Source organism: Melanotaenia boesemani, chromosome 18 (assembly GCF_017639745.1).
Source record: "Melanotaenia boesemani isolate fMelBoe1 chromosome 18, fMelBoe1.pri, whole genome shotgun sequence".
Lineage (NCBI taxonomy): Eukaryota > Metazoa > Chordata > Actinopteri > Atheriniformes > Melanotaeniidae > Melanotaenia > Melanotaenia boesemani.
Genome location: NC_055699.1, coordinates 4342485 through 4369579, shown reverse-complemented (window position 1 = coordinate 4369579; position 27095 = coordinate 4342485). Strand labels below are relative to the sequence as shown.

The 27095-nt window shown below is 38.6% G+C and overlaps 1 protein-coding gene across 6 annotated transcripts in view; it reads right to left on the bottom strand.

The window, feature by feature from the left end:
* LOC121628587 (dipeptidyl aminopeptidase-like protein 6) overlaps positions 1 to 27095 on the bottom strand; it is a 293653-nt gene that overhangs the window by 7732 nt on the left and 258826 nt on the right. For all 6 annotated transcript variants that reach the window (XM_041967678.1, XM_041967679.1, XM_041967675.1 and 3 more), the window contains 11 exons: positions 10365 to 10519; positions 9998 to 10095; positions 8847 to 8970; positions 8731 to 8769; positions 8281 to 8388; positions 6767 to 6858; positions 5989 to 6036; positions 5771 to 5889; positions 2853 to 2924; positions 651 to 758; positions 247 to 316 (listed from right to left, as the gene is read on the bottom strand). In XM_041967678.1, coding sequence (XP_041823612.1) covers positions 247 to 316; positions 651 to 758; positions 2853 to 2924; positions 5771 to 5889; positions 5989 to 6036; positions 6767 to 6858; positions 8281 to 8388; positions 8731 to 8769; positions 8847 to 8970; positions 9998 to 10095; positions 10365 to 10519 — 1033 coding nt within the window. The remainder of the gene's footprint in view (positions 1 to 246; positions 317 to 650; positions 759 to 2852; positions 2925 to 5770; positions 5890 to 5988; positions 6037 to 6766; positions 6859 to 8280; positions 8389 to 8730; positions 8770 to 8846; positions 8971 to 9997; positions 10096 to 10364; positions 10520 to 27095) is intronic.

Genomic DNA, 27095 nt, shown 5'->3' with positions numbered 1-27095 from the left:
AAGAGAAGTCCACATTTGAACTACAAGGCTTCAGGACAGAAATGCTAATGAGAGAGCAGAGAGGAGAGGAAGTGAAGCTTTCCTCTTCTCTGTGTAATTACCATCCAGCTGGAGTAGAGGACGAGTAGAGTCAGATTAATCTGTCTGATTAACACTCTGATCAGGATGGACGTGTCCTCTTTTAACTCGGAGAGAGGTGTGAACCTACGGTAGCAGTGCTGTGTGATTACTGTGTGAGAAACGTACATGAGCAGGAGCAGCGGGTAGTGTGATGTGTCCATGAAGCCGGCAGGTTTCAGGATCTGCATCGATAAGCCTGGAAAGACAAAGTACACTTAATCAACGGAGTTTTCTTCACTGGAAAAAAAAAATAATGATTTGAATTTTTTTTTTAACATTAATTAGAGCAAGGTAACGTAATTGCATTTAAAATGCAAATGTAGATTATTTAATATCCTTTAGTACCACTTAGCTGAATTATGTGACATTTGCAAAAAGAAGGCAAATTTAGAGTAAATACACTTCAAGTACTTAGGTGTTCCTAAAAAAATAGTAAAGACTTTTCCTTCCTAATGATGCATTGCCAAAATAATTGTTGTAATGCATTCTCTTTATATGCAGGCACATATTGTACAGAGACAAAAGCATACTGTAGTCATCCATGTTGATCTCCTTGTATTCCACTGTGGGCATCTGCATGGAGTCCAGTGTCAGCCTCAGGTTTGCATTGCTTTCCAGTTTAAATACTCCCGAAATACCTGTAGACGGCAAATATGAGAGATAACCTATAAACTTGCATAGCTGTAAGTGCCAAATGAGAATGCAGCAGACCGGTAGCTTTCTATTTAAGCACCAGGGAGGAGATTGACCTGAATGACGATAAATCTACACAAACACACACACTCACACACAGAAAACCCTATTTAAAGTTATGATACCCAGCAGCCAAGACAGCAAATATAAGATATAAACCCATCGTGTTTTTATTCTATGTTGATGTAAGTGTATTTGTATAGCTGAATTGAGACATTTTCTACTGAACAAAACTGACAAAATGCAGAAGCAGTGGGTTGAGGTATAAATCCTTCCACACTGCTTCCACAGAAATTAAGAGGTAAGAAGCATTCAGGTGTCACTTCATTCATATGACCTCTACAAAAGCATTTTTTTTTTCAGTTTACTGGTCTGGATCATTCAGGTGTTTGTTAATGAAAGGCCAAGGACGAAAGACATCAGCAATGACCTTAGAGAAGTAATTTTTGGTGCACATTAATCTGGATTGTGACTTCATCTCCAAACTATGTGGCGTCCATCATTTAACAAAGTTATTTGTCCATTCAGATACACTGTAGTAAAAATGTTTTCCAACAGCAAGTAGATATGAATGGCTCATGCTAAGAGAATAAAAACACAAGTTATTTACAGTAAAGTGATAGAGATAGCGGTAGTAACATTTTTAATGATATAATAAATTTTTCTGTCATTTACCTATGATTTTTGTTACACACTGCACCTTTAAGTCAAAGTATACTCTACATCAGGGGTGTCTAAAGTTGGTCCTCGAGGGCCGCTGTCCTGCAGGTTTTAATTTTTTCCCTGATCAAACACACAGCTGGGTGTGGTCATTTACTACAAGAAACGCAAACTAAGAAAAAAAAATGTAAAAACACATGCCTGCCGCTCTCACAGTCACCTGAACTGTTTCTTGAGGAAAGCTTCCTTCCTCGAGAGGCTGTTCTCCTGAGCGGAGAACCAGCTGCACTTATTCAACAGCTGCAGCTGCTTCATTCAAACACCAACTTATCACCACTAGCTGACACAGCTAGCAAGGTCACAGCGGCTGCAGCAAACATTGTATGTTGGAATTGGTTTGCGCAAATGGTCAGAAGGTGGCATCCAGGAGGGAAATCAACACAACAGCTGCTGCAGCTGCTCATACCTACCGGCTCAGATAAAACCTGCCAGGCTGCTGGAGGAAAACTTCAATTAAACCTTCTGAGAGGAGGGAGAGGAGCTCTGTCTGGATTAAAAAGCTGCACACATCAATCAGTGTGTTTCAGAGCGTGTGCATAGATGAATTCTGATATGACCTTGTCTCTGCTGCTCCTCAGGCTCAGATACAAAGACAGGCATTAATGACTGGGTTGCCATGAAATCTTTTTACTAAAATTCCTTCTAGATGTTTTTTTCCCTCTGGCTAATTTTACATGAAGTGTTCACAGTTTTTCAGGTCAGAACTGTTACAGTACTTTAGTTTATGGCGAAATATGTAGAAGCTAATGGCATCTTAAAAATTGCATGATGAACATTTAGCTTTATAGCTAAATGCACTACAGAGCTATCAAACCCTGCATACTTTATGGGCGTCAGACTTTGTAAACACTACAAGCTCGCTAGTTTGAGTCCGCTTAAAAAAAAAACAAAACAGACACACAGTAAACAGGTGAATAAAATATATTATATGCAGCATTAACAGACTGTTTTTAACAGAATCAAGACAGGCAGATTTTATTACTTAAAAATGACAAAGACTTACACACACACACACACAAACTCACAATCGAATTACAGTATGGTGATATTGCTGTTGGGCAGGTCATAATGTAATGAGCACCTCCACTGTGAGGAGTAATGTGATTACTGCCATCATGCTAGGCTTGGCTTGCAGACAAACAGTGACTCAGTGCACAGGTGGTCACTCTGCGCCACTGCAGACACTCCTGCCCCCGTCTGACAAGGTGATATTAAATGGAGCCATTATGCTGCAGCACACAAGGTCACTTGCAATTTCTATAGTGCAAGTCTGAGTCTTGTAAGTGCAGTTTTATTCTTCAGCTGGTGGTTATACTCACTCTCTCTATCTTGAGTCTCGCTCTCTGCATCTCTCTGCGTCTTGTAAACAGCAACGAATGGGATGTCTGGCCCTACAGGGGGAAGAGGAGGGTTAAAAAATGTGTTTGGGTGGATGTGTGTTTTTATGCTTGGTCATTCAACTTACTATTAGAAGCTAAAGTTATAACATGATGCTGCATTTTTATATTTAGCTTTTGTTTGCAACAATAACAACGTTTGCCTTTATCATCAAATGCGCTCAAAAGGAAAAGGAAGAACAGCAGATTTCCTGTGCACCAGACAAACAGGAAAATCGTTGCTTATTGGATTTATGTAATGCAGTAGCTGAGATCATTTTTCCATATCTGAGCCACAAACAGAAGCAAATCCCTGAGGCCGCAGAGCAGAGGGAGGAGGAACAAAATATGAAGTGATCGATGCACTTAGCAAATTGAGAACACAGCACAGGAACACAGTGTCTGTGTGTTATGAAAAACCCTCTCCCTTTTCCTCTTTCTTTCTTTCTCCCTTCTCCTTTCTCATTCTCCTCTTCCTCATGGTAATGATATCATAACCTCATCTCGAAAGATCACAGACAGACCTCAAGGCAGAGAACCAGATTAAAAAAACATGAGGTACAAGATCATTGAAAGTGGGGTCAGCAGAGAGGGTTTGATGTCATCATTATGGTCATTCCCTGACTGATCTGCGAACAGTGACAGTCGCTTGGTACGATTCAGGGCAATCGTCACAAAAAGCGCTAGATATGTGATTAAATATTCAAGCTACTGCCTTCACATCTTCAAGCAACAATTCATTGACATTCAGTATTTCTCTGATCATCAGAAGTGCTTTGTCTGGTCTTTTGGTATTTTCATGCTCAACACAGCAGATATGGATCAAAGGTTTCTCAGACATACACTCAATGGTTTTAGCAGTCATTAAATGAATGCAAAAAAAGGTTTTCTAACACGTTTCAGCCAAAAGACAGCAAGTACATTTATCAGCAATACACAAAAACGACCTCCCTAACTTTGTACATTATATTCTTATTATTTACCTGTTAAAACCCAAGGCATCCTTTAAGCATAATAATGAATTACTACACCCATATGTTGTATGATGTCTTCAAGTAAATCTCAGTGAAACTTTACTGAAGAGCTAATGCTGCATTTCAGCTGAAGGAACCTTCCCCAGGAACTAGGATCTTTAAGGAGGGACAAAGAGTTCCGGGGGGAGATATTTCATTCCTGAAAATGGTCCTTTAATATATTTTTGATATTATCTGAAATCTTTGGGATAAAGCAGGAGCACTGATGATTTGTCAGAATTTATGTCAGAATATGTGGTGCGCTAAATGTTTAAGTCTCATATCAGCCAGTTTTGCACCTTCCAGTTTTTATAAGCTGTTGGATGCTGTGTGAGTTGTGCCTTTAAAAAACAGTAAGAGCTGTGAGCATGTCCATTTCTACAGGTGTCAAAACTCAAGAGGATGTAGATTTAGGAAAAGTTTATAAAAAAAAGAAAAATATAAAAAAAATACAGCTTAATAAAGAAGATGATAAGTGCGGCTGTCAAAATAAGTTCATTTTTTATTAATTAATCAAAAAAAAAAAAAAAATGTATAAGACAAAAAAGAAAAGAAAAAAAAATCACATTGCAAAATGCGTTTTGACCATCTGCTGTGTCCACAAAGAAGCTTCCACATAGTGCCGTGAGCAGGAGCATTGTTCTTTCCTCTGCAGTAAGACGTTTTTGTACTATTGAGGTACTTTAGCATCACCTCATCACAGCAGCTAACGCTAACGCTAGCAACCATGACAAATGAGGCTCCACCAGGTGTTTAAATAAAAAAACTAAATAAATCTGCTTTTAACCTACAGAATTTGCTCCCTTGCAAAATAAGATAACAGTGGACAGCAGACCAGTTTTTATGGAAGAGGTTAGGGGGTCAGCAGAGACCTTACAGATAGCACATCTTCTGACATGACTCATAAGCCTCTGTGATGTGCCAAAAGTAGAAGTGACAAACTAAAAGAAAAAAAAAACTTCTTGCAATAGCTTTTTTAAACAGCTAGGGGTGATCGTATTTTATGATTTTATTGAATGATCATATTTTTTGTAGTGTTTCTTCTTTAATCTTTCTATTATGGGTATTTTGAAGGATCAATTTGGGTATCGTTTTCCTTGTTTATTTAATTTTATTGGACATGTTTGGTGTATGCGAGAGGATTTTATCGTTTCATGTTGTTATGTCTTGAGGACCTGTCTGTTATCAAAGTTTCCTGTTGGGGACAATAAAAATGACTTGAACTTGAAAAATGCTACTGTTTAACAGTATTTTGCTTAAAAGAAACCTAAAGATGACAAAGAGACCAGAGCCACATACATTATACTGACTGGAGATTACTGCACCTCAGTTAGCCATCACTGTTACCTTGGTGTTAATACACACACTAACATTAACGGGAAATTAAGTCATGTGCATTTTAAATACTAAACAAGCAAAAATTAATTTATGCAATTCATTTAGATTAATTTATCATAACACATGTAATCAATCCAGATAATCTTTGTAAAATGATAAGTTGAAACTGTGATTATGTTGTACGTTGTACTTGTATGTTGTACTTATTAGACTTCTAGTGCTATTCCTAAGGTGTGAGGTGTATTGGGGTCATTTTCTCAGTACCATGAGGTGCAGTGGTTGAGTAAGCTTGAAAACGAGTGAAGAGAAATCGCTTGAATTGTGACAAAAAAAAAAAAAAAGAAAAAAACATTTAATTGGCTGTTGATGGTTGATTTCAAGGACACAATAAAAAACACCCACAATCTTCAGTAAAAACACAGAAGACTCATGGAAAACCCTCATAAATGTTCAAAATGTGTCCTATGTTGATCAATTTAAAAAAAAATGGGAAATGGAGACTGTGTTAACCTTGGCAGTTGAGCAGGAAGTAGCTCATGTTGTGGCTGAAAGAGCCGCTGATGTAGCCACAGCTGTCGGACAAAGCACATGTCAGACAGCGACGGTTGAAAGATCCAAAAGTGTCGGCACTGTGTAAACAAAGATGATGACATTGTTAACATTTTGCACATCTGTTCCACTATTAAAACAACAAAAGCTACCATAAGTGAAATTAGAACAACCATTACCTGTAGAGATGTCTTCGCTTTGGGCCGTCCTCAGTGCTCAAGAAATATCTATGTTAAGATAAGAAATAACTAGAATAAATGACAAATTGGTGCTTGTCTGTACCATACAAAATCATGCTGAAATGGGTGGGGTGAACATTGCCTATGAAGAAAAAAAGAAGGAAAGCACCTGGAATACAGGAATACCGCCAGCTGCTTACTAGAATAGATGCTTCATAAATTAATGATGGTAAAAAAGAGGGATGAATCCTTTTAGAGCAGAAGTAGGCCATGTCTCCCCCCATGAGGGAAAGTTTTCTTTCTTTTTTGAAAACACTACAAATCTGGGACCAAAAGAACTACGGTTTTTGTGTATGTATCAGATCACAGTTGCCTCGTGGCCTAGAATGTGTGTGTGAAATTATCTGGTAGTGATGGGGATGAGTCACAGCTTATGGCACACAGGGTACGTTTACACCCCGCACATTTAGGGCACTTTCACGTGTAAAACTGTATGAGTTGGTCCCATAAACAAATATAAGACAATGTTTCAGAGTTTAGCAGCAACGGTACATAGTCGGTGGGGATTAAATTGAAAAAATACACTTTGGGAGGGTAGGAGTCCAAACACTGAAATGATGGGAACGTCTCTGTCCTTGGTGCTGAAAAACTAAAACAAAAACTTGGATACGGTACGTTGCAAGCATCGCCTCTATTACCTTTGGTTAGAATATTTGTAAATTGGCAGCTAGCTTGAAAAGTGTGAGATAAATAAATAAAAAAAAGTAAGTTGGCTCACATCAGTTGGTTGTCCTCATCGTAGGCCAGAACTTGAGTGACATCCCAGTCTCCAGATGTGATGGACTGCAGTGTGTCTGTACTGGTGTTTGGCTTTGAATAGTAAAAAAATGAAAATGTGGTGACTTAATTTTTAATGAAATGCTATATATTAAATTTGTATGAAATAACACAAGGTAGTGCACAACAACAGCCTCACTTCTCACTCGCTTTCAGTACGGTGACATGTTTCATTGCCAACTGCTAACACATCTTGAGGTGGGATGTTGAGAACAGTTCGGCTTTTAAAGAAACATTAGAGGTGCCAACCAATTAAATTCCTTGACTTATTGGGAATCTGATCTTGTAACTAATTGCTACTGAAATTCTAAAGCATTGCATCTATGTGACTTCTTCCTGAGAAAAAGATTAACAGTATAAATGTGTAAGATGCACCTGATGCAACAGCTATGCATCAATAAAATCAGATTTATCTAAAATATGAAAGATTTTGTTACTAATATATTTGTATTTATGCTGATTTTTCCTCTCTATCCTGTTTAAGTTACACTTACTCATCTCTGCTGTTGTTAAAGCTCATTTCTCATCCCTGTTCAAAATCTTATCATTTAGACTGCGTGAAATAAAGTGAAGTATTTGCAGACTTTACAAGACAGATGATTTTACAAAACATGTGCAACTTGGAAACTAAGCCTTATTACTCAAAGTTAGTCAAGTTAACCTGAAGCAAAACATGGTGTATGCTGAGTATCTGCTTCCCCCATTCTTTGGATTCAACCCTCCCCCCATCCTCACCAGTAAAAACCAGCTAGAAGACATGGTGAACAAAGTAGAGCACCTCTTTTAATGTTTCACTTTATTGCTCATATAGGTGAAGCGTGCCAGCTGCCTGCTGACTACTGCTGAAAGCGTACAACACATCCATCTGCTGGCAGTAGTTAAAGCACATTGCACCGTGCTGCTCTGGTAATTCTCAACTACTTTAACTGATGTATCATGTTGCAAAAGCTAAATTGGAGACAGAAAATAGGAAAAAAATGCCTGGTTTAAGGGGATTTTTATTTAAATCTTCTGGCAGAAACCTTTTCTTATGTTCTTTACAAAGGTCTTATGAAAGTGTTTGTTGATGAAAGAGTTTTGTAGCCATAAATTAGATGTTACTGTGGGGTAAAAGTGTAAAAAAAATGCTGTCAGCTCAAGAAGAAACAAAGATCAAAATCAAACTATCTGTATCAGACTGGTTTGCACAGCATTCATTCTTGTGCAACACATCATATTGAACGGCATTGTGTTTATAATCATGTCAAACTGTTCTTCATCGATTTGGTTGTTGCCTTAGATTAATTTTTAATGCCTTATATTGTTGAGCTGTGCCATTCAATATCAAAGGAATTTCAATTAAAAAAGAACAGTGAGATGTAGTTTGTGTCATGTTGTTATTGTAAAGTGTACTTGAAAGGTTTTATATTTTTTATGTAAAGTTATAATTATTATTTATTTGCAAGCTCTTCTAACCTGTGAGATGGACATAGAGATGTGAAAGAACTTGCCCCGGCCTCCTTGGGGAATAGCTCGAGTGAAGAAGAGCTTGAGACCATCTTTGGAAAACAAAGGCTCCTCATTCTGAAAACACACAAATGGTTATTTAGATCTGCTCCTAAGAAATAGCTGACGAAAGATCTCAGAAAAGAAAGAAAAGCAGATAAATGCAATTATTATAGAAAAACAATTACCCCACTATGATTTACAAAGACAGCTTAAGACAAATCAGTTTAAGACTTGAATCTAATTATGGCGCAACACTGATCTGTAATCAGGCTGGAAACGTGCGAGAACAAAGCTTGTAAAAAGTGACTTTAGCTAAATCACTCTTACAAAGGAAACCAGTCGGTTTGAGCAATTAATCCTTCAAAGCTTTCCGCAAACACTCCAAATGGAAGTTATAAACATGCTCCCAATGCTCACCTGCCTGTGAAGCCAGCCTTCACTTTCATCCTCATGTTTCTGTAAGAGCAGATTCAACAAGTTTTAGCCAACAGAAAACAGCCTCTGACACATGTAACCTGCACATTCAGCTGTACCTTAGTGCAGACTCCTGTCGTGGCTTCACACAGTGTGAGTATAGAGATGTTCTGAGCTCTATTCAGCCAGTTAATGGCCAGTTTGGTAGTGGTGGCCCACTTCACCATGGTCACATAGTATTCACTGGAAAATGCAGAACATTTTCAACAATTAACTTGATCAGCAGTCAACAAACTTCAGAGTTAAAAAAGCAAGAAGATACAATAAAGAAGTATATAAAAAGAAAGAGTGAAGGCAGAATGAAAATGATGAAATGAGGAATTAAACTTTATGTGATTAACCACAAAAGCACACTCAGTAAAAATGCTTTACTGGAGAAACACAACCCTGTCTTCATGTCTAACATGCACATTGTTAAGGCATCTTATTATGCACAATATATAGTACCACATAAAAAAAGAGCAAATAAGAAAAAAAACTGCCAGTGTCTTCAGGATATGTGAAGATCAAAGAGCTGATTTAAGAGCTATTTAAAGAGCTGATATAAAGTAATACCCATTAGTAAGAGTGAATCTATAAAGTTGGGAATTTGTCATTAATTACATCATTTAATTAAAAAAAACACATATCATGGAGCTACAAAGTCTAAATTGGAGCTTACATGTGAGGAGCCAATGCTAGCTGATCATCACGCAGTAAAAGTCAAATCTGAATTTCACATCTCCCTGATACTTGCAGTCTGAGCAAGTAAAAGCTGTTCTTTTCCAGTGTGTTCCTTCATGTCACCCAATCTATTGGATATTTTAATTGTATGTTCGTGTACGTCTTCTTTTTATCTATTTATTGAAGCCAGTTAAAGACCATCTGTCTGGGAGATGGGTATGTTTAAAAAAAAAGGAATAAGTGATTGTGTACAGGAAAGTCTAAGATTGAACTTGAAGCCTGTTGAAATTTTATTGAAAAGGCTTGAAATGTAAGGTTCATGTAGAAAACTATAAGCCATCTGAAATAATTTACCACTGAGGAATGGTCAGATGTTTCAGATTGCCAAATTCTGCTAAAGCAAGAAAAAAAATCAGGTGCACAATATTAGTTCTATTCAAATTTGGATTCAATAAATGACTGAAAAAGCCATTCAATCTGTAGAAAATTATAGTAACCCTAAGCTGAATCTATGCCAGCTGAGCAGAGGGACTCTTTCAAGCCTCACCCAATCCGGGGATCATCAGGTCTCCTCATCTCGATGGTATGCAGAGGACCGTTTAGGTTCACAACATAAAGAGTGATAACAGGGTTTTCCTCACCAGCCTGAATGGGGCAAATGTAAGATGTGAAAAGTAAACTTTGTGCACTATAAAGAAACAAAAAGTACAATCAGAATGTAAAGTTATTCAAATCTATGTTTGATGATTAGTTACTTAATGGAATACGGTTATAACTAGGGCTGCATAATATAATTTACTACAGTCCAAGTAGCATTTTGCATATCGATATAGTGCATGTTGTGATATCAATATATTTTTGCAAAGCCCTGATTAGAAGTGTTCCAAAAGTACCAGCAGAGGCAAAATGCACACCTTTGGATAATGATACTCTTTTCCCATTGGGTAGGGTGAGCCTGTAAACATTGGCAGCTCCATCTTGGGCACCAAAGTGTCGTTGATGGTGGCATACGCTAACCTGGCGCCATCAGGAGACCACCAATGGGCAATGTGGGAGTGGAAAATCTCCTCTAGAAAAGTGAGAACAAAGATGGTTATCAGTCATGGCAGTGCATTAAAAACTCAGTCAGCAAAAGAGGCAATTTAACAGCATCAGACTGTTGGTGCTTGTCAAGGTTAGAAATGAACAAGCATCAAGTGGAAGAATTCATTTAAAAAGTATAAAAGGTTCCATTTCCATGAGTTTTTGTAGAGCTTTGTTTCCTTTTTCTCTCGCCTACTGGTTGTCATATGGGATTTAGGTTTGCCAAGTTAAACGTTTTTCATTACAAACCGGTGACTGAAGCCCACATCACACAGTAGATGGGAAAAAATAATAAAGTATTTAATCAGAGAACAGTGATCGATAATGTAACCCTTGTTGAAATGGAACAAATTGGCCAAAAACATAAAGCTTACATTTCTGCCTTTATCAGTAATACGGTACACTTGCCCGCCCGGAATCCTAAATTTAATCTGTGTCCCTCTTAGACCTACACACAGAAACACACAGAGTACAGGCTGCTGAGGTCATAAATCACAACAGCTTTTAATCTCGGTACAGTCTGTTGACCAAAATAGAAACAGGCTTCATTTCCTAGAAATGAACCAAACAGCAATTTCTCTCCAGGTGCAGCAACAGCAGAGATAACTTTTTGGCTTGTTACTACCCATGTGCACCATTTCCAGCAAGAAACTCACTTCAGCTCTTTTCACAATTCTGGCCTCAAAAGGTTCACTCGAGTCCAACACACTCTTGTTCATTACATGAAGAGAAAACAATGGAGGACAAAAACATCACCGCTGCACCACACACACCTACAATACTGCTTCTATCAGCTTGCAGTGATTAATTTGGAAATTATGCAAATAAACGCTCGCTGAGGGAACTTTATGACAACATAAAGTATGGCCTTGACACTCCTTCTCTATTATTAAATCTGTGGCAACAACACAGTAGAACCAAAGTGTTTGACTTATCATTGCAGCCTTCTGCTGTCTACATTTATATCAGCTTTTGCAATTAAAATTTCATTAATGCTTTTTATCTGCAGGACTGTGTGCAAGCTTCAGGGGATTAACAGACATCAACTACCAATGACCATTTTCATTAACTATGCATGCTTTAATAGAGGTACTTGATATGAAGAATCATTTGTCAAATACTGTCAGTAAAGATGCACATTTGCTTGCTCTTTTTATGCAGATCTGTCAAAGTATTAGCGCCCCTTCTTACTAATTTCCACTGCTGGACACAGTTCAGCTAATTAAAACACCAGCCATCCTGATGGAGGTGGCATGTGAAGAAATATGGCCGATGGCCAGGGCCTAGTGTAGCCATGTGTTCCCTGCAGGCGGAGATCTGGGGGGTATGATTGTATCTTACTGTCTGATGATGGACAGAGCAGCATTAAATTGCATTTGAATATGAAAAAAAAGAAAAAAAAAAAAGATTTTCTGCATGGCCAACTCCACTGCTGCCTGACGACTTCACCAGCGGCAGCTTTTAAAAAGATTTCCACGTGGAGCGGAATCGGCGGGCTGTCGGATCCGCTCGGTTGGGGATGCCTAGTCACCTTGGCTGGTCAAGGAGAAAGTAGTTTCCTTTCTAGAAGGGTCCCGATTGTGATAGTAAAAGAAAGCAAGAGTACGAAAGGTATTGAAGGTAATAGTAAGAGAAGAAGATGTAAGTGAACCACTTTTAATGAGCCAACTCACATTTTCTATCTAAAGTAATGAGATCGCGTCTCCTTTCTTTTCATTGTGATGATCACCAAGGTGAGCTCATCTCCCCTCTACGTGTTCTCCATCCTCCTGTGCAGACGCCATTATTCACAGAGTGGAGCACATTATTAATGCATGAGGTACAATGAGTCAAGTGGCCAGTGGGAAATAATGAGTGCAAGGTGACAGACTCAGACAGAAAATCAAACATTCTCGGTGGCATTTGGTAGGAATATATATACTTTATTTATTTTTTTTTTTTTTTACTTCTAATCGAACACAAAAGCATCCTTTGACATATGAGTCATGTTGGTATGGTAGCATTTAAAATATATTCTGACAAAATGGTTAATTTGACTGGTACTTTAGAAAGAATGAATATATATTTCCAACAGAGGGCAGCGGCGACTCATATTACAACCATACAGTAGAGCAGTTCAGCACATTCAGGCCATGCTTACATATTTTTAGAGTTGAACCACTTTGTGTGCTAGTTTTTATTTATTTTTTTGCAGTTTGTATCCAAAAATAACAATTTGCATCAATTCTCCAGCTACCGTTGTCAATGTCTTGTGTCAAAACTAAGTCTGTCCTGGATGAAATGTGGCTTATGAATTGTAGACAGAAACCTCCATCCTGACTCACTGGGTTATTTTGTTTGTTTTTAACTAATACACTTATAGGTGATACAGCTGTTATTATAAATACATTGAAACTATCTCTGCATGAAGTGAGGATGGATTTCTCTATGAAGAAAATAAATAAGAAAAGTGTGTGCAGGTTGTGTCACAAAAGACATGTTTTGGGCAGTAATTAAAAAGCAACCTGCGACACAAACCAGTGAGAGGATTGTGAATGTGTTTAAAGCAGGAGTGCCCAGCTCCTGTCCTCAAGGGCCACAATCCTGCAGGTTTTTGATGTGTCCCTGCTCCAAAACCATCTGACTCAAATTGATGAGTCTTTGTGCAAAACTTAATAGGCTGTTGGATCTATTTCATTTGAGTCAGGTGTGTGGAAGCAGGAAACATTGGAAAATCTGCAGGACAGCGGCCCTCGAGGCCCGACTTTGGACACCCCTGGTTTAAAGATAAGAAATTGACCATTAACCCACCAAATCTGACACATTTTAATATTTGACAGAAATTATATAAAACGACAATTGTTTATTTACTTACTTTTGCAAATTAGTCTGAAACTGGATGTTTTCTGACAATGAAATGCAAAGACGTGCACCAAATTAAACGAGATTTAATTTCAGGTGAAATAAATTCATGTTTGAGGTTTGAAGTGACATCTACTGAAATTGAATGCACTTGAGTCAAATCAAGGACAACAGAGATTTTCAGAGAGTCATGACATGATGGTATGTAGTTATCTGTTACTAATGATCTTCCTGCTGTGAGCGAGCCTGAGTACTCACCCTCAGAACATCTTCTGTGCAAACTTTCCTCCTGCTCCCATTTCCTAAGACTGAAAGCTCAATTCCACAACTTGTATCTGGACTCTAAGGGTCTTCTTTCATTTCCTTCAGACCTAATGTGGTACCAATATTCTTTTAACACTTAAGCTAATACACATTAACACTTAATTGTAGTGTGTGAGAACTAATTACACCTTTTTTCCGTAGGAAAGAGGTTTACAAGTAGCATTCAGGTGCTGCTAACCAAGTGCACTTAATTAATGAATCATTAACAGGTTTAAGCATTTTTTAAAATAATAATAATAATAATAACAATAATAATAATAATAATAATAATAATAATAATGATAAAAAGGTGTATTGAAAACACTAAGAAGGAAAGACATCGGCAATTATCCTAGAGCAGCTGTGCTCATCAATATGGGAAACCTTATTAGATCATTTACAAAATATCTGGAACCATCATTCCACAGAGTGTGGATGTCACAGCAACCCCACCATACAGTGTAATGCTCAGAGAAACTGCAAAAAAAAAAACAAAAAAAAAAACACCTGTTACAGCCTGTTAAATGAAATTTGAAAAATAGTTAACACATAAAACTTGTTTCGAAGGGTTTCTCTCTCCAAAAGGAAATGGCAGCACAGTTTAAATTTGCAAAGTTTAATCTGAACAAATCACAAGACTCCTGGAATAAAGTCCTCTGGGGAGACAAGATCAAGAAGGAGGTGCTGGTCATAATACTCAGCAGCCCATTTGGAGAAAACCAAACACCACTGTGATGGAGAGCTGATGAGTTGGGCTTGTTTTGGGACCTGGACACCTTGAACTTACTGAGTCTAGGGATGGGTTTAAAAAAAAAAAAAAACGGTTTATCGGTTTTAATTGATTCAAAGGGAAACAAAAATACAATATCGATTCATAAAACTTGGAGATTGTTTTTTTTTTTTTTACATTATTTCCGGTAACGTGACTCTACTCTCGTGTGACTTGCTGAAGCTCGGCAAGATCTTAGCATATATGCACACAACTGGTTTCCTGTGTTTCCTCTGTCCAAAATGTTAAGACAATGTTAAGTTCAGATGTTTTCATTCACCAGCGTGGATTACATTAATCTATAAAGTCCTATGCAGTGTAAAACTGTTCACATAAGCAGCAAACGCTAAGACTGCGGGCCCTCATATTAGCAGCCAACGGGTGCCGCCACGTTCCACAACAGGAAGTGATGTCACCACGCATATGTGTACTTTGAAATAAATCCGACTTGGTCCTTAAAATTCACATTTCTTCTAGAACAGGTTTCCATTTCGTCTTTTGTCAAACAGTAAACAGTCTGATGCTATTTATCTGATTTACATGACAGCATGTCATAGCTGCTCTCTGTGTCCACGGTAGTGAGCCCACACACAGACACATGCATGCACACACAGGTTTCCATCAGAGGACAGAGTGCATGCATCGCAAAACAGGTCAGCCAGCTGCAAATCAGACAAATATGAGAGTTTTCTGGAATCTCTCAGGCAGGTGAAGATTCTTGCTCCAGTGTGGAGCAGATGGAGGATTTCTCCTGCTCCGCTGATAGCGCCACTGTCGTCACGACAACGCACACAGCTGAACAAGCCGAATCTACATCATTCCAGGAATTTCTGAGTCGTATTATGGCTTTAAATGGATCCAATATTCTTTGTACGTTTTATTAACATCAACACGTTATCTGAGATCTGAGCTTTGAGAATAATGACACGGTTTCTTCAGGACATTTAAAAAGTTTAACTTTTTTCTGTCCTGAGGGTTTTGTTTTTTATTTACCCTAGCATTTCTTGCTGTGAATTTGGGGAAACACTGTACTGTTATGGTATTTTAAAAATGCATCTAGATGTCATGTGTCAGATCAGATTATTACAGTAATCTTATTACTCTTACAGATTTTGATGTCAGGTAAATGATTGTGTTTTATTAAAAAAAATGTTATCTGAGAATATCTTTAATATTCAAGAAAAATAGGGGGTGTTACATAATTAGCTGTAAATTAATCGATATATTCGAATTCAATCACAATCTAATCAAAACAAGCTGTTGTGAATCAAATCTCTGATGAACTCCGATAAACAAAAATAAAGCAGAAAAACGAACATACAAATCTATAAGAAACTAAATATACAAATCTACATACAAATCAGAGAAAGTGAGAATAAGTGAGAAGAATATGATATAGAAATATATAAATTTAAATAGGGGTGTGTAACATCAAATGTAGACAAAACAATGTGCAAACCAAAGTAGAATTTAAAAAGTAAAGTAAATGGCAAGTGGATTAAAGCAGCAGGTAAAGCCTGTTGTCTAAGCAGCTCTTCCCTGTTGTGCCAGAGGTGACTTATTGAACAAAGTGATGGAATGTGGCAGCAAAGATTTCCTGTATTTGTCCCTGCAACAGTGGAGCATCTCAGTCTGTTAGTGAAGAAGCTCCGCTGTCTGACCACTGTGTAGTGGAGAGGATGGTCGGTGTTATCCATGATGGAAACCAGTTTGTTCAGCAACCTCCTCTCGACCACAGTTTCAAAATTGTCCAGTTTGTACCAAATGATGGATGCAGCCTTCTTTATAAGCCTATATAGCCTTCTGATGCTGCGGCCAAGCTGTGGCCTGCCTGTCAGGTAGTCAGTAATCAAGGAGACCATGGAGACACCCATCCCTGTGGCTTCTCACCCAGCAGCAGTGTCTGGATGGTGTTAATAGCATTACAAAAAAATCAAAGAAAGTGACTGTTACAATGCTGCCACCACCATCCAGATGCAAATGGTTTCTCTGCAGCAGGTAGATGATCATCAACACTAAGGCTATGTTCACACGGCACTGAAGCTGGTTCAGGTGTGAAAAGGGTGGCGAAAACTAGTAGAAAGGCTTTAACATCCCCACGAAACCGCTGTGGGGGGTGCTAAAGAGTAACACTCCAAAGCTAGAGCAAAACAACATGTGCAGATAAAGGCTTACTGCGTGTTGCAGGAAGTACACAATGGAAGCAGAGAAGAGAAGATTGCGGAGGATTCATTGCGAAGCAAAAGAGAAAAATTTCTTTGGACTAATGAAAAAGTTGAGCTTCTTCTTCAAAAAATGCTTGACTACAAAGCATAAAAAACTTGAGGAAGGGTGTATTGGGAATCGGTGTGTGTTCGTCACATTGACGTCATAGCCTCGAGCTTCGCTGTCCGCACAGTACCGCAGACGGTAGAGGACTCAAACCTATCCACTTTGGAATCTGGTTGGTTTCAGGAGGCTAATCCCTGGCTTCATGGGGATGAAAGGGTGATTTGTTAAAAAACTTTTGCAGTTTTGCTGCAATCCGGCGTCGTGGGATGGCCCCTAAGGCTATGTCCACAAGGCACTGAAACCGGTTCATGTGTGAAAACAGTGGCGAAAACTAGGAGAAAGGCTTGACTGTTATAGTACATACTACAAAGCTGTGGGGGGCACTACGATTATTAAAGAGTAACACTCCAGAGTGAGAACAAGATGTAGCGCATGCGCAGATAATGACATATCTGCTTGCTCCCACTATTGATGGTACAGTAGCGCAATACTGTGTTGTAAAAGCAGTTCATTTTGGTGCTAAAGCTGTACACAAGCCAGGACTGTCTGGAGCAGAACCACAGCACAGTTGGTCACGGACGCCATTGTTATTGTTGTGTTTGGCGCGTGTTTATCATACTGACGTCATATCCTCTAGGGATGCGGTTACGCTGTCCTCAAAATACCACAGATGGTGGAGGTCTCAAAGCGATCCATCTTGGTACCTGGTTTCAAACATGATCGGTTTCATGGAGGCTAATCCCTGGTTTCATGGGGATGAAAGTGTGGATTGCTAAAATACTTTTGCAGTTTTACTGCAAACGGCGTTGTAGGGACGGCCCCTCAAATGGGGCTGGTATGTATGTATGTATGTATGTATGTATGTATGTATGTATATATGTCTTTATTCCTATTTTGTTAAATGAAAAAGACGGTGGTCCCTTAGGCCACCGACATTCAGCAGTCCCAAACATGCTGACTGGCAAAGTAAGGTAATTATTAGTAATTCCAAATACTAAAAACCACTAAAATTAAGTACAAAATCTAGATCTAGATCTAAGATAATTAAAAAAGTTATTAAATTAATTAAAAATACAGAGCTGTTTTTGTATAATAGTATATAAACAATGAGCTGAGCCATGGAAGAGTTCTCCAAATATAGTTGAAAGATTTTTTTTATTATTATTCATTATTTTTTACTACTTTTACTGTATGTATTTAATAAATGTTTAATTGTTGTTTATCCTTTGCTTTCAAAGATTGTTTTTCAAATGTGCTATGCAAATAAATTTGATTTGATCTGAAATATATTTCTGTCTGTGTCTCAAATCAGTTTCTGTTTGTTTTCACATCAAACTAAAACCAACATTTCAACTCCCTTTTATTAATCTTTACTTTGTTTATTTATTTTTGCACACAAGTGTTGATTATGTGCTTACTTTGTGCCCCATGGGCTCCGGCACAAACAGAGCGATAAACAGAAACAACTTCACAAACAAGCCTCTCGACGCAAACAGTCATCTGGCCAAGCATGCACGTGGCAAGAACAATTCAAATCAAAGCAACGACAGGTTTTTATCTTGGCACAGCAAAGCTCAATAAACAGCTGTTTCCTCAGGCTGCACCCCACTGCAGGATGTGTCAGTATCAGTGCTGCCTCCATAATCAGACAGCTGACAGATGGCACAACACTCAAGGCGTTTTGGAGTATTTCACACAGCTGGCAGGACTCTTAGCTGTGTCTCTTTCTCTATTTTTTCTTTTATAATTCTTTTAATTTTCATCTTTTCTCCTTTCTCTTTATGCCTCTCCTGCCACTTCAGACACACACAGTCACACACATTCAAGGATTAAGACGGCAAGAGGATATTCAAGCCTGTGAGATTATTTGCCAACCTTTCACCCTCAGCATCCAATCTGCCACACATTGACGGGAAAAGCTTAAAGACCTCATTTCTCCTCAGCAGCAAACTCATCCTCAGCTTGACCTTGGCCAGAGGAGAGCGTTGAGTCATTAGCATGGAAAATGTTGTGCCTTGCAGTCTCACTGGTGAATGTAAACATTACACAACCTGGCATGGCTTTCTAAGCTCCCCCTGCAGATGCTTGCATCACCACTGGGCCAAATCCAAATCTATTTACCGGCTTACAGATAAAGTTTTTGAAAAGGGATTTATCTTTAATAGGAATGAAAAAGACTTTCAATATAATGTAAGAAAGAAAGAAAAAATAAACCCAGATAAATTCAATCATCAGCATCAGCTGCCTGTGAGGCATTCTGGCCTAAACATTACATCCAGAAGTGATTGTTAGACATACCAGTGAATAACCATGGGGGCATTACTCCACAGTTATCATTGCTTCCACTCCTCTGGGTTCAGGCTTTATACTACATTCTTTTTTTAACCTACACATAAAGGAGTTGGATGGAGTGAAAGTTGGAACTCTGAGCTGGCTGGTTAAGTTCTTCTGGTGCAATATAATACAGATTTCTTTATATGCAAGGGGGCTGGATAGGGACTGACCCAAAGCTAGAGGCACATTATGTTGAGAATGCCACTGCATACATCATCAGATAAAAAGGATGGCCAGATTCCCTTGGAAATGAATTATACACGTGAAGGGCATAGACTTTATAATTAAGACGGTGCATGTAGCTTTTCTGTTTTTGTCTCAAAAATAAAGCCAATGCAGAAATGTACAAAATCTGCTTTGTATCTAATGGCGAGCAGGAGATGACAAATAGAAATGAGTAATACACTGCATGGCAGTGAATGAATGAATGAATGAATGAATGAATGAATGAATGAATGTCAGTGCCTGGATTTAGGAGAGCAAATAGGTATGAGCCTCCTATTGGATCCTAACTACTGCATGGGCGATCTTCTTTCAGCTGGCAACAAGTTATTTAACCCCAACTGATACAATAAGTTGCTTTTCATTTCTGAAACAACCATTTTGAGAGACACATCTCGTGGTCGTGGAAAAGATGTTAGTTCGTTTAAGAAGAGTCAGATCATTGGCATGTTTAATGGTTAAAAAAAGAGCATTTCCACACACATAATGCAAAAGAAACTTGAGGGATTAGGAGTGAACAGCTGTGTAGCCATGTGAAAATTACTGATCAATAAGGCTAATTAGAGAAAAAGCTCTTCCATTTGCTGTGGAGCAGAAAGATTGGACTCTGGAGTAATGAAAGAAGCTCATGTGGTCTGAGGAGTCCAGATTTACCCTGTTCCAAACTGTACTGAACATGACATTACACTACATTCCAAGATGGCTGGCAGCACTGTCCTCTGTCTTCTTGTCAGTATATTCTTGTTTTACATCTGTTTGAATGAGTTTTAAACTGTTTTAAGCTAAACAAGTCAAAAAAAAGGAAGGCTTATTCTCAAATCCTGTCTAAAAGGAGCTTTCCCAACCGCTTTTTGGATTTTAAAACTACTGGCCTGCCACCAGCTACAGCCCGATCTCTGCTAGCTTTAGCCAGGCCTTCAACCAGCTATAGCCTAGACCTTTGCTAACTTCAGCCTGGCCTTCCACCAGCTACAGCTTGGACGTCTGCTAGCTTCAGCCCGGCCTTCTACCAGTTAATGTCTGGACCTCTGCTAGCTTTAGCCTGGCTTCCAACCAGCTATAGCCTGGACCTTTGCTAACTTCAGCCTGGCCTTCCACCAGCTACAGCTTGGACATCTGCTAGCTTCAGCCCGGCCTTCTACTAGCTACTGTCTGGACCTTTGGTAGTTTCAGCCTGGCCTTTTGCCAGCTACAGCTTGGACCTCTCCTAGTTTCAGCCTGGCCTTCCTCCAGCTACTGCTTGGATGTCTGCTAGCTTCAGCCTGGCCTTTCACCTCCTACAGCACCTACCTAAATCTGTGCAATTTAGCTGGATGGTCCTACTACCATAACATTATCCAACATCCTCCTACAGGTGACTTTTGAATGATCTTTTTTGACCTGAGTAGTTGGTGATTTAATCTCACAATGATTTTAACACTTGCACTGTCCCTGGTTTTCTTGCTTCTCTCTGGACCAGTTTTTCATATTGTTGGTGTTGTACCCGACCATGTGCCCCACCAATCTTTGACTTTGCCAAATGATGTAACTATCACCTGGCCTTGTCCAGCTTCATTTGTGATGTGTTTTTGTTTTGGAAAGACATTTTATTTCTTCTGAAACCACACTCATTGACACTGTGAAATCAAATAATGCTGTTATTGGTTCATCTCAAAATACAAAACGGAGAATTTCTATTTTGCTTTTACTTCTGTTATCAGAAAATGTTCAACCTAATCCAGGCCCTGTTTTAAATAACATTAGTACTCCTGATAAATTCAGAACCAGGACAGGCCTGGGGTTAATTAATTTAAATATCAGGAGTCTGCTCCCAAAACTAGATGCTGTCAAAATCTGGATTCAGTTAACCAATGCAGACATCCTTATTTTATCAGAAACTTGGCTAAGTAAAGCAGTCTCTGATAAGGACATTGCTATTGATGGGTATAATGTTTTCCGATGTGATCGCCCTCGAAAAGGTGGGGAAGTGGCTATATACATGAAAAAAAAATTCATGGTACCCAGTTATCTTCACTCTCCATCCCCAAACAATTTGAACTCCTTGCCCTGAAGTCAGAATTTTCTCACAGCCAATCTCCAACAATTATTGGATGTTATAGACCTCCCTCTACCTCCCATGAAGCCCTAGTCTCTCTTGCATCTTGTGTGACTGGGTTTAATTCTAGTGAACTTCTTCTGGTTGGGGATCTAAATCTTGACTGGTTGACCACCTCGTCTGATAATCTTAAAGCTGTCTGTGATTTACTAAATCTGACTCAGTTGAACAATTCCTCAACTCGGCCCAATACTAAAAACCCATCAAAATCTTCTTTACTTGACCTTGTCTTAACAAACGCTCCCCACAAGTACACGGATACAGGTGTGTTTACCAACAACCTGAGTGATCATTGTACCATTGCAGCTATAAGAAATGCCAAGCTTCCAAAGCTAAGGCCCAATATTATATGCAAAATGTTAAAAACTTTTGCATTTCAGCTTTTATGTATGATCTAGCTGCTGTTAAATGGAGTAGAGTTGCTGTATTTGATGATGTAGAGCTAGCTCTGGAATATTTTTATGATGAATTTCGAAGTATAGTCAATAAACATGCCCCATTTAGAAAATTTACGGTCAAGGGCCAAAATAATCCTTGGTTCTCTTCTGAAATTGGAAACCTCCTCAAAGAAAGAGACATTGCTTGGACCTGGGCTAGGAAAACAAAGACAGAGGCAGACTGGCTCTGGTTTAGCCAGCTTAGAAATAAATGTACTTTACTTATTAAGAGTGCAAAATCTGAATTATACTTGAATGAGTCCATCAAAAATATGAATATCCCAAAACATTTTGTACAATCATAAAATCCTCTATGAATCATTTGACAACAAATGACCTGCCATGTTATTTAATTACACAATCACACTGTCTGATAAGGAGGCTATACTATATTGTTTTAATGATCATTTTATTTCTGCTGGATCCTTGCTTGTATCTCTAAACCCTGAATCGACAAATGCTGATCTGGCTAGTGTAAATGTGCACTTGACTCCACAAGCTGTGTGTGGACCTATCACTTGTTCTTTTGAGTTTATGTCTGTATTTATCTCTGAGGTTAACAATGCACTGAAGAGGTTGGATACAAGTAAAGCAGCAGGACCTGATAAATTGAACCCCTTTTCCTAAAGCTGGCTGCTGATTTTATTGCCAAACCTCTCTCACATATTTTTAACTTGAGTTTTACCACCAATACAATTCCAAAAATCTGGAAGTCGGCCTTTGTTCTAACCCTGTTCAAAGGGGTGAACCCTCAAATGTAAACAACTATAGACCAATTTCTAAATAGTGTATTCTAGCTTAATTATTTGAGAGGATAGTCGGTGACCAGCTATAAGAACTTTTAGAATCTAATAATATTTTATCTTCATTCCAGTCTGGTTTTAGAAAACAGAAGGTCCTAAATGATATTATTGAGGCTCTGGATAGCAAAAAATACTGTATTGCTCTTTTTATTGATTTGTCAAAAGATTTTGATACAGTTGACCACAATCTCCTGATACAAACCCTACATTACATTGGCTTATCTAAACATGCAGCTGCCTGGTTTACAAACTACCTAAATGATAGAGCACAGTGTGTCCAGGTGACTGACACGGCCTCTTTTTCAGGACATCACCAAAGGGGTGCCCCAAGGTTCAGTTTTGGGACCCATTTTAATTTCAGTCTACATAAATAATCTCTGTAATAACTTGTCATATGCAAAGTATCATTTTTATGCAGATGACGCAATTATTTATTGTTGTTCAACCTCAATCGCTCAGGGTTTTGAGTTTTTGCAAGCTGCTTTTAATGTTATTCAGTCTCGTTTATATGATCTTAAATTGGTTTTAACCAAAAACCAAACTCATGGTTTTCTCTCATTCAAAGGTGCTTGCATAAAATATTACAAAAAAAATTACATCCAAAGGAAAACCTATAAAGCAGGTTTTAAATGATAAGTACTTGGGTTTTATTCTAGATCAGGAGCTTTTGTTCAAAGCACATATAAAATCTTGTCACTAAACTTTGTGTGAAGCTTGGGTTCTTTTTTAGAAATAGAACCTGCTTCTCTCTCAAGGTCAGAGAGAAATTAGTGACAACAACCTTTTTACCCATTTTTGACTATGGAGATGTGCTGTATCCGAGTGCATCATCCAAATGTCTCCAGTCTCTGGACACTCTTTTTCATTCAACACTGAGATTTGTCACTGGCTGCAGTCATCTCACCCATCATTGTGATTTGTACTTGAAATCAAACTTACCTTCTCTGACTGCTCGTAGATATGCACATTGGTTGACCCTTATTTATAAGGCTCTTTTAGGCTTGATTCCCCCTTACTTATGCACTTTATTGCAGACAACAAGCTGTTGCTATGCCTTGCGTTCTTGCACTTCACTTGTTTTATCTGTTCCTAGAGTAAGGACAGAATTTGGAAAAAGAGCTTTTTTGCAGCTTCCCGTGCGTGGAATACTTTACTGACTGAACTGAAACTCTCTGAACTGATTCCACTTGGAGCCTTCCGATCTATCCTGAGGGATAGACAGCGTGAGACCACTAAACAGTGCCTGTGTTTTAAATCTTAAATTATTTGTTGTTGTGTCACAGTGTCTGCATTTAAAAATACTACTGCACCTCCAAATTTGTATGTTTTTGTATGTTTTATGTAATACTATCACCTCTATGTAACTGCTCTTATGACATGTGCTGCTGACCTCTTGGCCAGGTCACCCTTGTGAAAGAGATCTTGATTTCAATGGGGTTTTTATCTGGTTAAATAAAGGTTTAAAAAAAACAAAACAAAAAAAAAAACAAAAAACAACAACAACAACAACAAAAAAAAAACAAGCTTGTGGGGGCAGTGCTATGATCTGGGACTGCTGCAGTTGGTCAGATCTAGGTTCAACTATGTTGTGTCCAAAGAATGATGTCAGCTGACTGCCTGAATATAATGAATCAGCAGGCTGCTCCACAAGTGTTTTTTTTTATTCCTGATGGCACAGCCATATTCCAAGATGACAATGACAGGATTTATTTGGCTCAAATTATGAAAGAGTGGTTAAGGGATCATGAGACATAATTTTCTCATATAGATTGGGCACCACAGAGTCCAGAACTGAACCCCATTGAGAATCTCTGGGAGGTGCTGGAGAAGACACAGTGGTCAGACTCTCCCATCATCAATGCAAGATTGCAGTGAAAAATGAATGCAACACTGGATGGAAATAAATCTTGTGACATTGCAGAAGCTTATCGAAACAATGCTACAGCAAATTTTGCTGTGATCAAAGCTAAAGGTGGTCAAACAAAATATTTTTTGGTGGCAACCTTCTTTTTGGCCAAGTAGTGTATTTCATTACAACTGTGCACCATTTTTAGACTTCACTAAACAATACTTAGTGAGTAGTGATCTTAATCACTAGTTTCATGTTTTATGTAACATAGTGTAATGTCCAATGTCCATTTTGTGAATTGTAGTCACATTAAGAGTACAGAAGACAATAAAGTAGGGAATGCCAACAGCTTACATTTACACTGACCCTGGTTTGTTTTTTAGAGTAATCGAATTACAGTGCATTCAAATACATTGAGTGATGACTTTAGTTTATGTAACAAGGCTCTTTGATCCAAAGATTTAGGTCTACTAGTCCAGGCCAGAGTCCAGACTAAACATGGAGAAGCAGCATTAAGATGTTATGCTGCAAAGAAGTGGAACAAATCTGTGGAGATTACATTTTCACCAAATGTAGACACTTTTAAATTCAAGTTGAACACATTTTTTTTCTCATGCCCGATGGCATGGTAACTTTGAACTTATCTTGCTTTTCATCATTTTAATTAATTTTGTTATGATTTTATTGTGATTTCTGCATTTTGTTGCTGCCTTTTACTACTTTTTAAATGCTTTCTTTGCACCATCTGTAGTGCTTTTAATGTTTTAATGTAAAGCACTTTGAATTGTTTCGTACTTGTAAATAATACACTGACTGTACAAATGAAATTTCAATGAGAAAACATCCTTTTATAATGCCAATCAAAAGAACGTTTAAGTTCAATGTTTTCAGACAAAACAAAGGTACTGTGGAAGTATTAATATATCAGAGTTGAGTTGAAAAACAACAGGTGCAGTGGCCCTGGTCAGCACAATATTAATAGTATGACATTATAACATGATATCAAAGTGATGTCAACTAATTACCAGTCAGCCCTAAAAGGCTGTGTGTGTGTATACTGAAATAGTAACAGGCAGGCTATATAAGAGGTACAGAAGGATGATCGTGGTCTTTTGATCCTGAAGGGTGTCCCCCTGTTCGGCCGAATAAAGGAAGATCATTAAAGACCTCTGTCTGCAGACTCTTAATATCAGCAAGCCCTTTTGATAAAGAATTTATCTACGACATTTGGCGAGCCAGCCAGTTAACCGCTGGGGTCGGACGTGTGGACCGTTTTGACTCACCGCTTAAGAAGGTAAGCCCCATTTTAAATCCTTCTGGGTGAAGTGAGCTGAAGCGGAGGGCCGTCCTGGCTACAAGTTGAACTTAGTTATACAGCTGCTGTGACTCTGCTGACAGATAAATTTGTGCGCACAAATAAAGTAGTTTATGAGGACCTTACCAGAAGTAGCTGGGAGGAGGGTCAGTTTTAAGGAGATTAAGTAGTTCATGAGGGCCCCACCAATTAGTGGGAGGGGGGTCAGTTTTAAGGAGATATTAAGTAGTTTATGAGGGGCTCACCAGCTAGTGGGAAGGGGCTCAGTTTAAGGAGATATTAAGTAGGTTGAGGACCCCACCAATTAGTGGGAGGGGGGTCAGTTTTAAGGAGATATTAAGTAGTTTATGAGGGGCTCACCAGCTAGTGGGAAGGGGCTCAGTTTAAGGAGATATTAAGTAGGTTGAGGACCCCACCAATTAGTGGGAGGGGGGTCAGTTTTAAGGGGTAATATTTTAGGGCCCTATCAAAACCTCGGCGTTACTGGACGCGGTCGCCCGGGAACTTTGAGAGGAGGGTCAGTATAGCGGCGAAAGAAGTAATTGGCAACAAAAATAGTAGTGAAAGTGAAGAAAAAGTGAAAGTGATGTGAAGGCACCGATCGATCTGTTTCGAGTTCCAAATTTAGTAAAGAGTAAATACAGGACTCACAATATTGCGAGCTTATAGGCTGGTATTGTAGGGAGTCAGATAAGGAGCTTAAGTAGCTTATGACTAGGTTCATAGGAAAGCAAGGTGCGATGATCGATCAAAAATCTGATCCTAAATTAAACAGAGCCAGTAGTGAAAGGTTTAAGCTCTGTTAACCCGGGAAATCTGCGTAAAAGGGGCTTAGCGCAGTACAGCTGTGAAAAAACCTTGTTGCAACATTAAATGACAAAGAAAAAGACTTTAAAAACTGACTTTTGACATATCCCTCCCTTTGACTGTTCTTCTATTCTCAATAAGAGTGATATGACAGCTGATGTCTTCTGTGTGTGTGTGTGTGTGAAGCGGATAGGAATGGGTGTCTGAGTGAGCTGAAAATTGTCTTGTGACTGCTTTCCCCCTCTAACTGAGAGAAAATTTATGACTTCTATGTGAAAAATAAGGGAAAAGTTTTAAACTGGTTTTGACTGTTTTATTCTCCTCTGACTAAGAATGATTTGCTCAGCTGTTGAAGTGTGTGTATGAAGCGGATAGTGTGTGATGCACCGGACAGAAATGTGTGACTGACTGAGTGTGTAACTATCCTTTGATTGCCTTACCCCTCTCACTGAAAGTAAACTTGTGACTTTTGTGTGGAAAAGATAAGGGAAAAGTTTTAAACTGTTTGTTGACTGT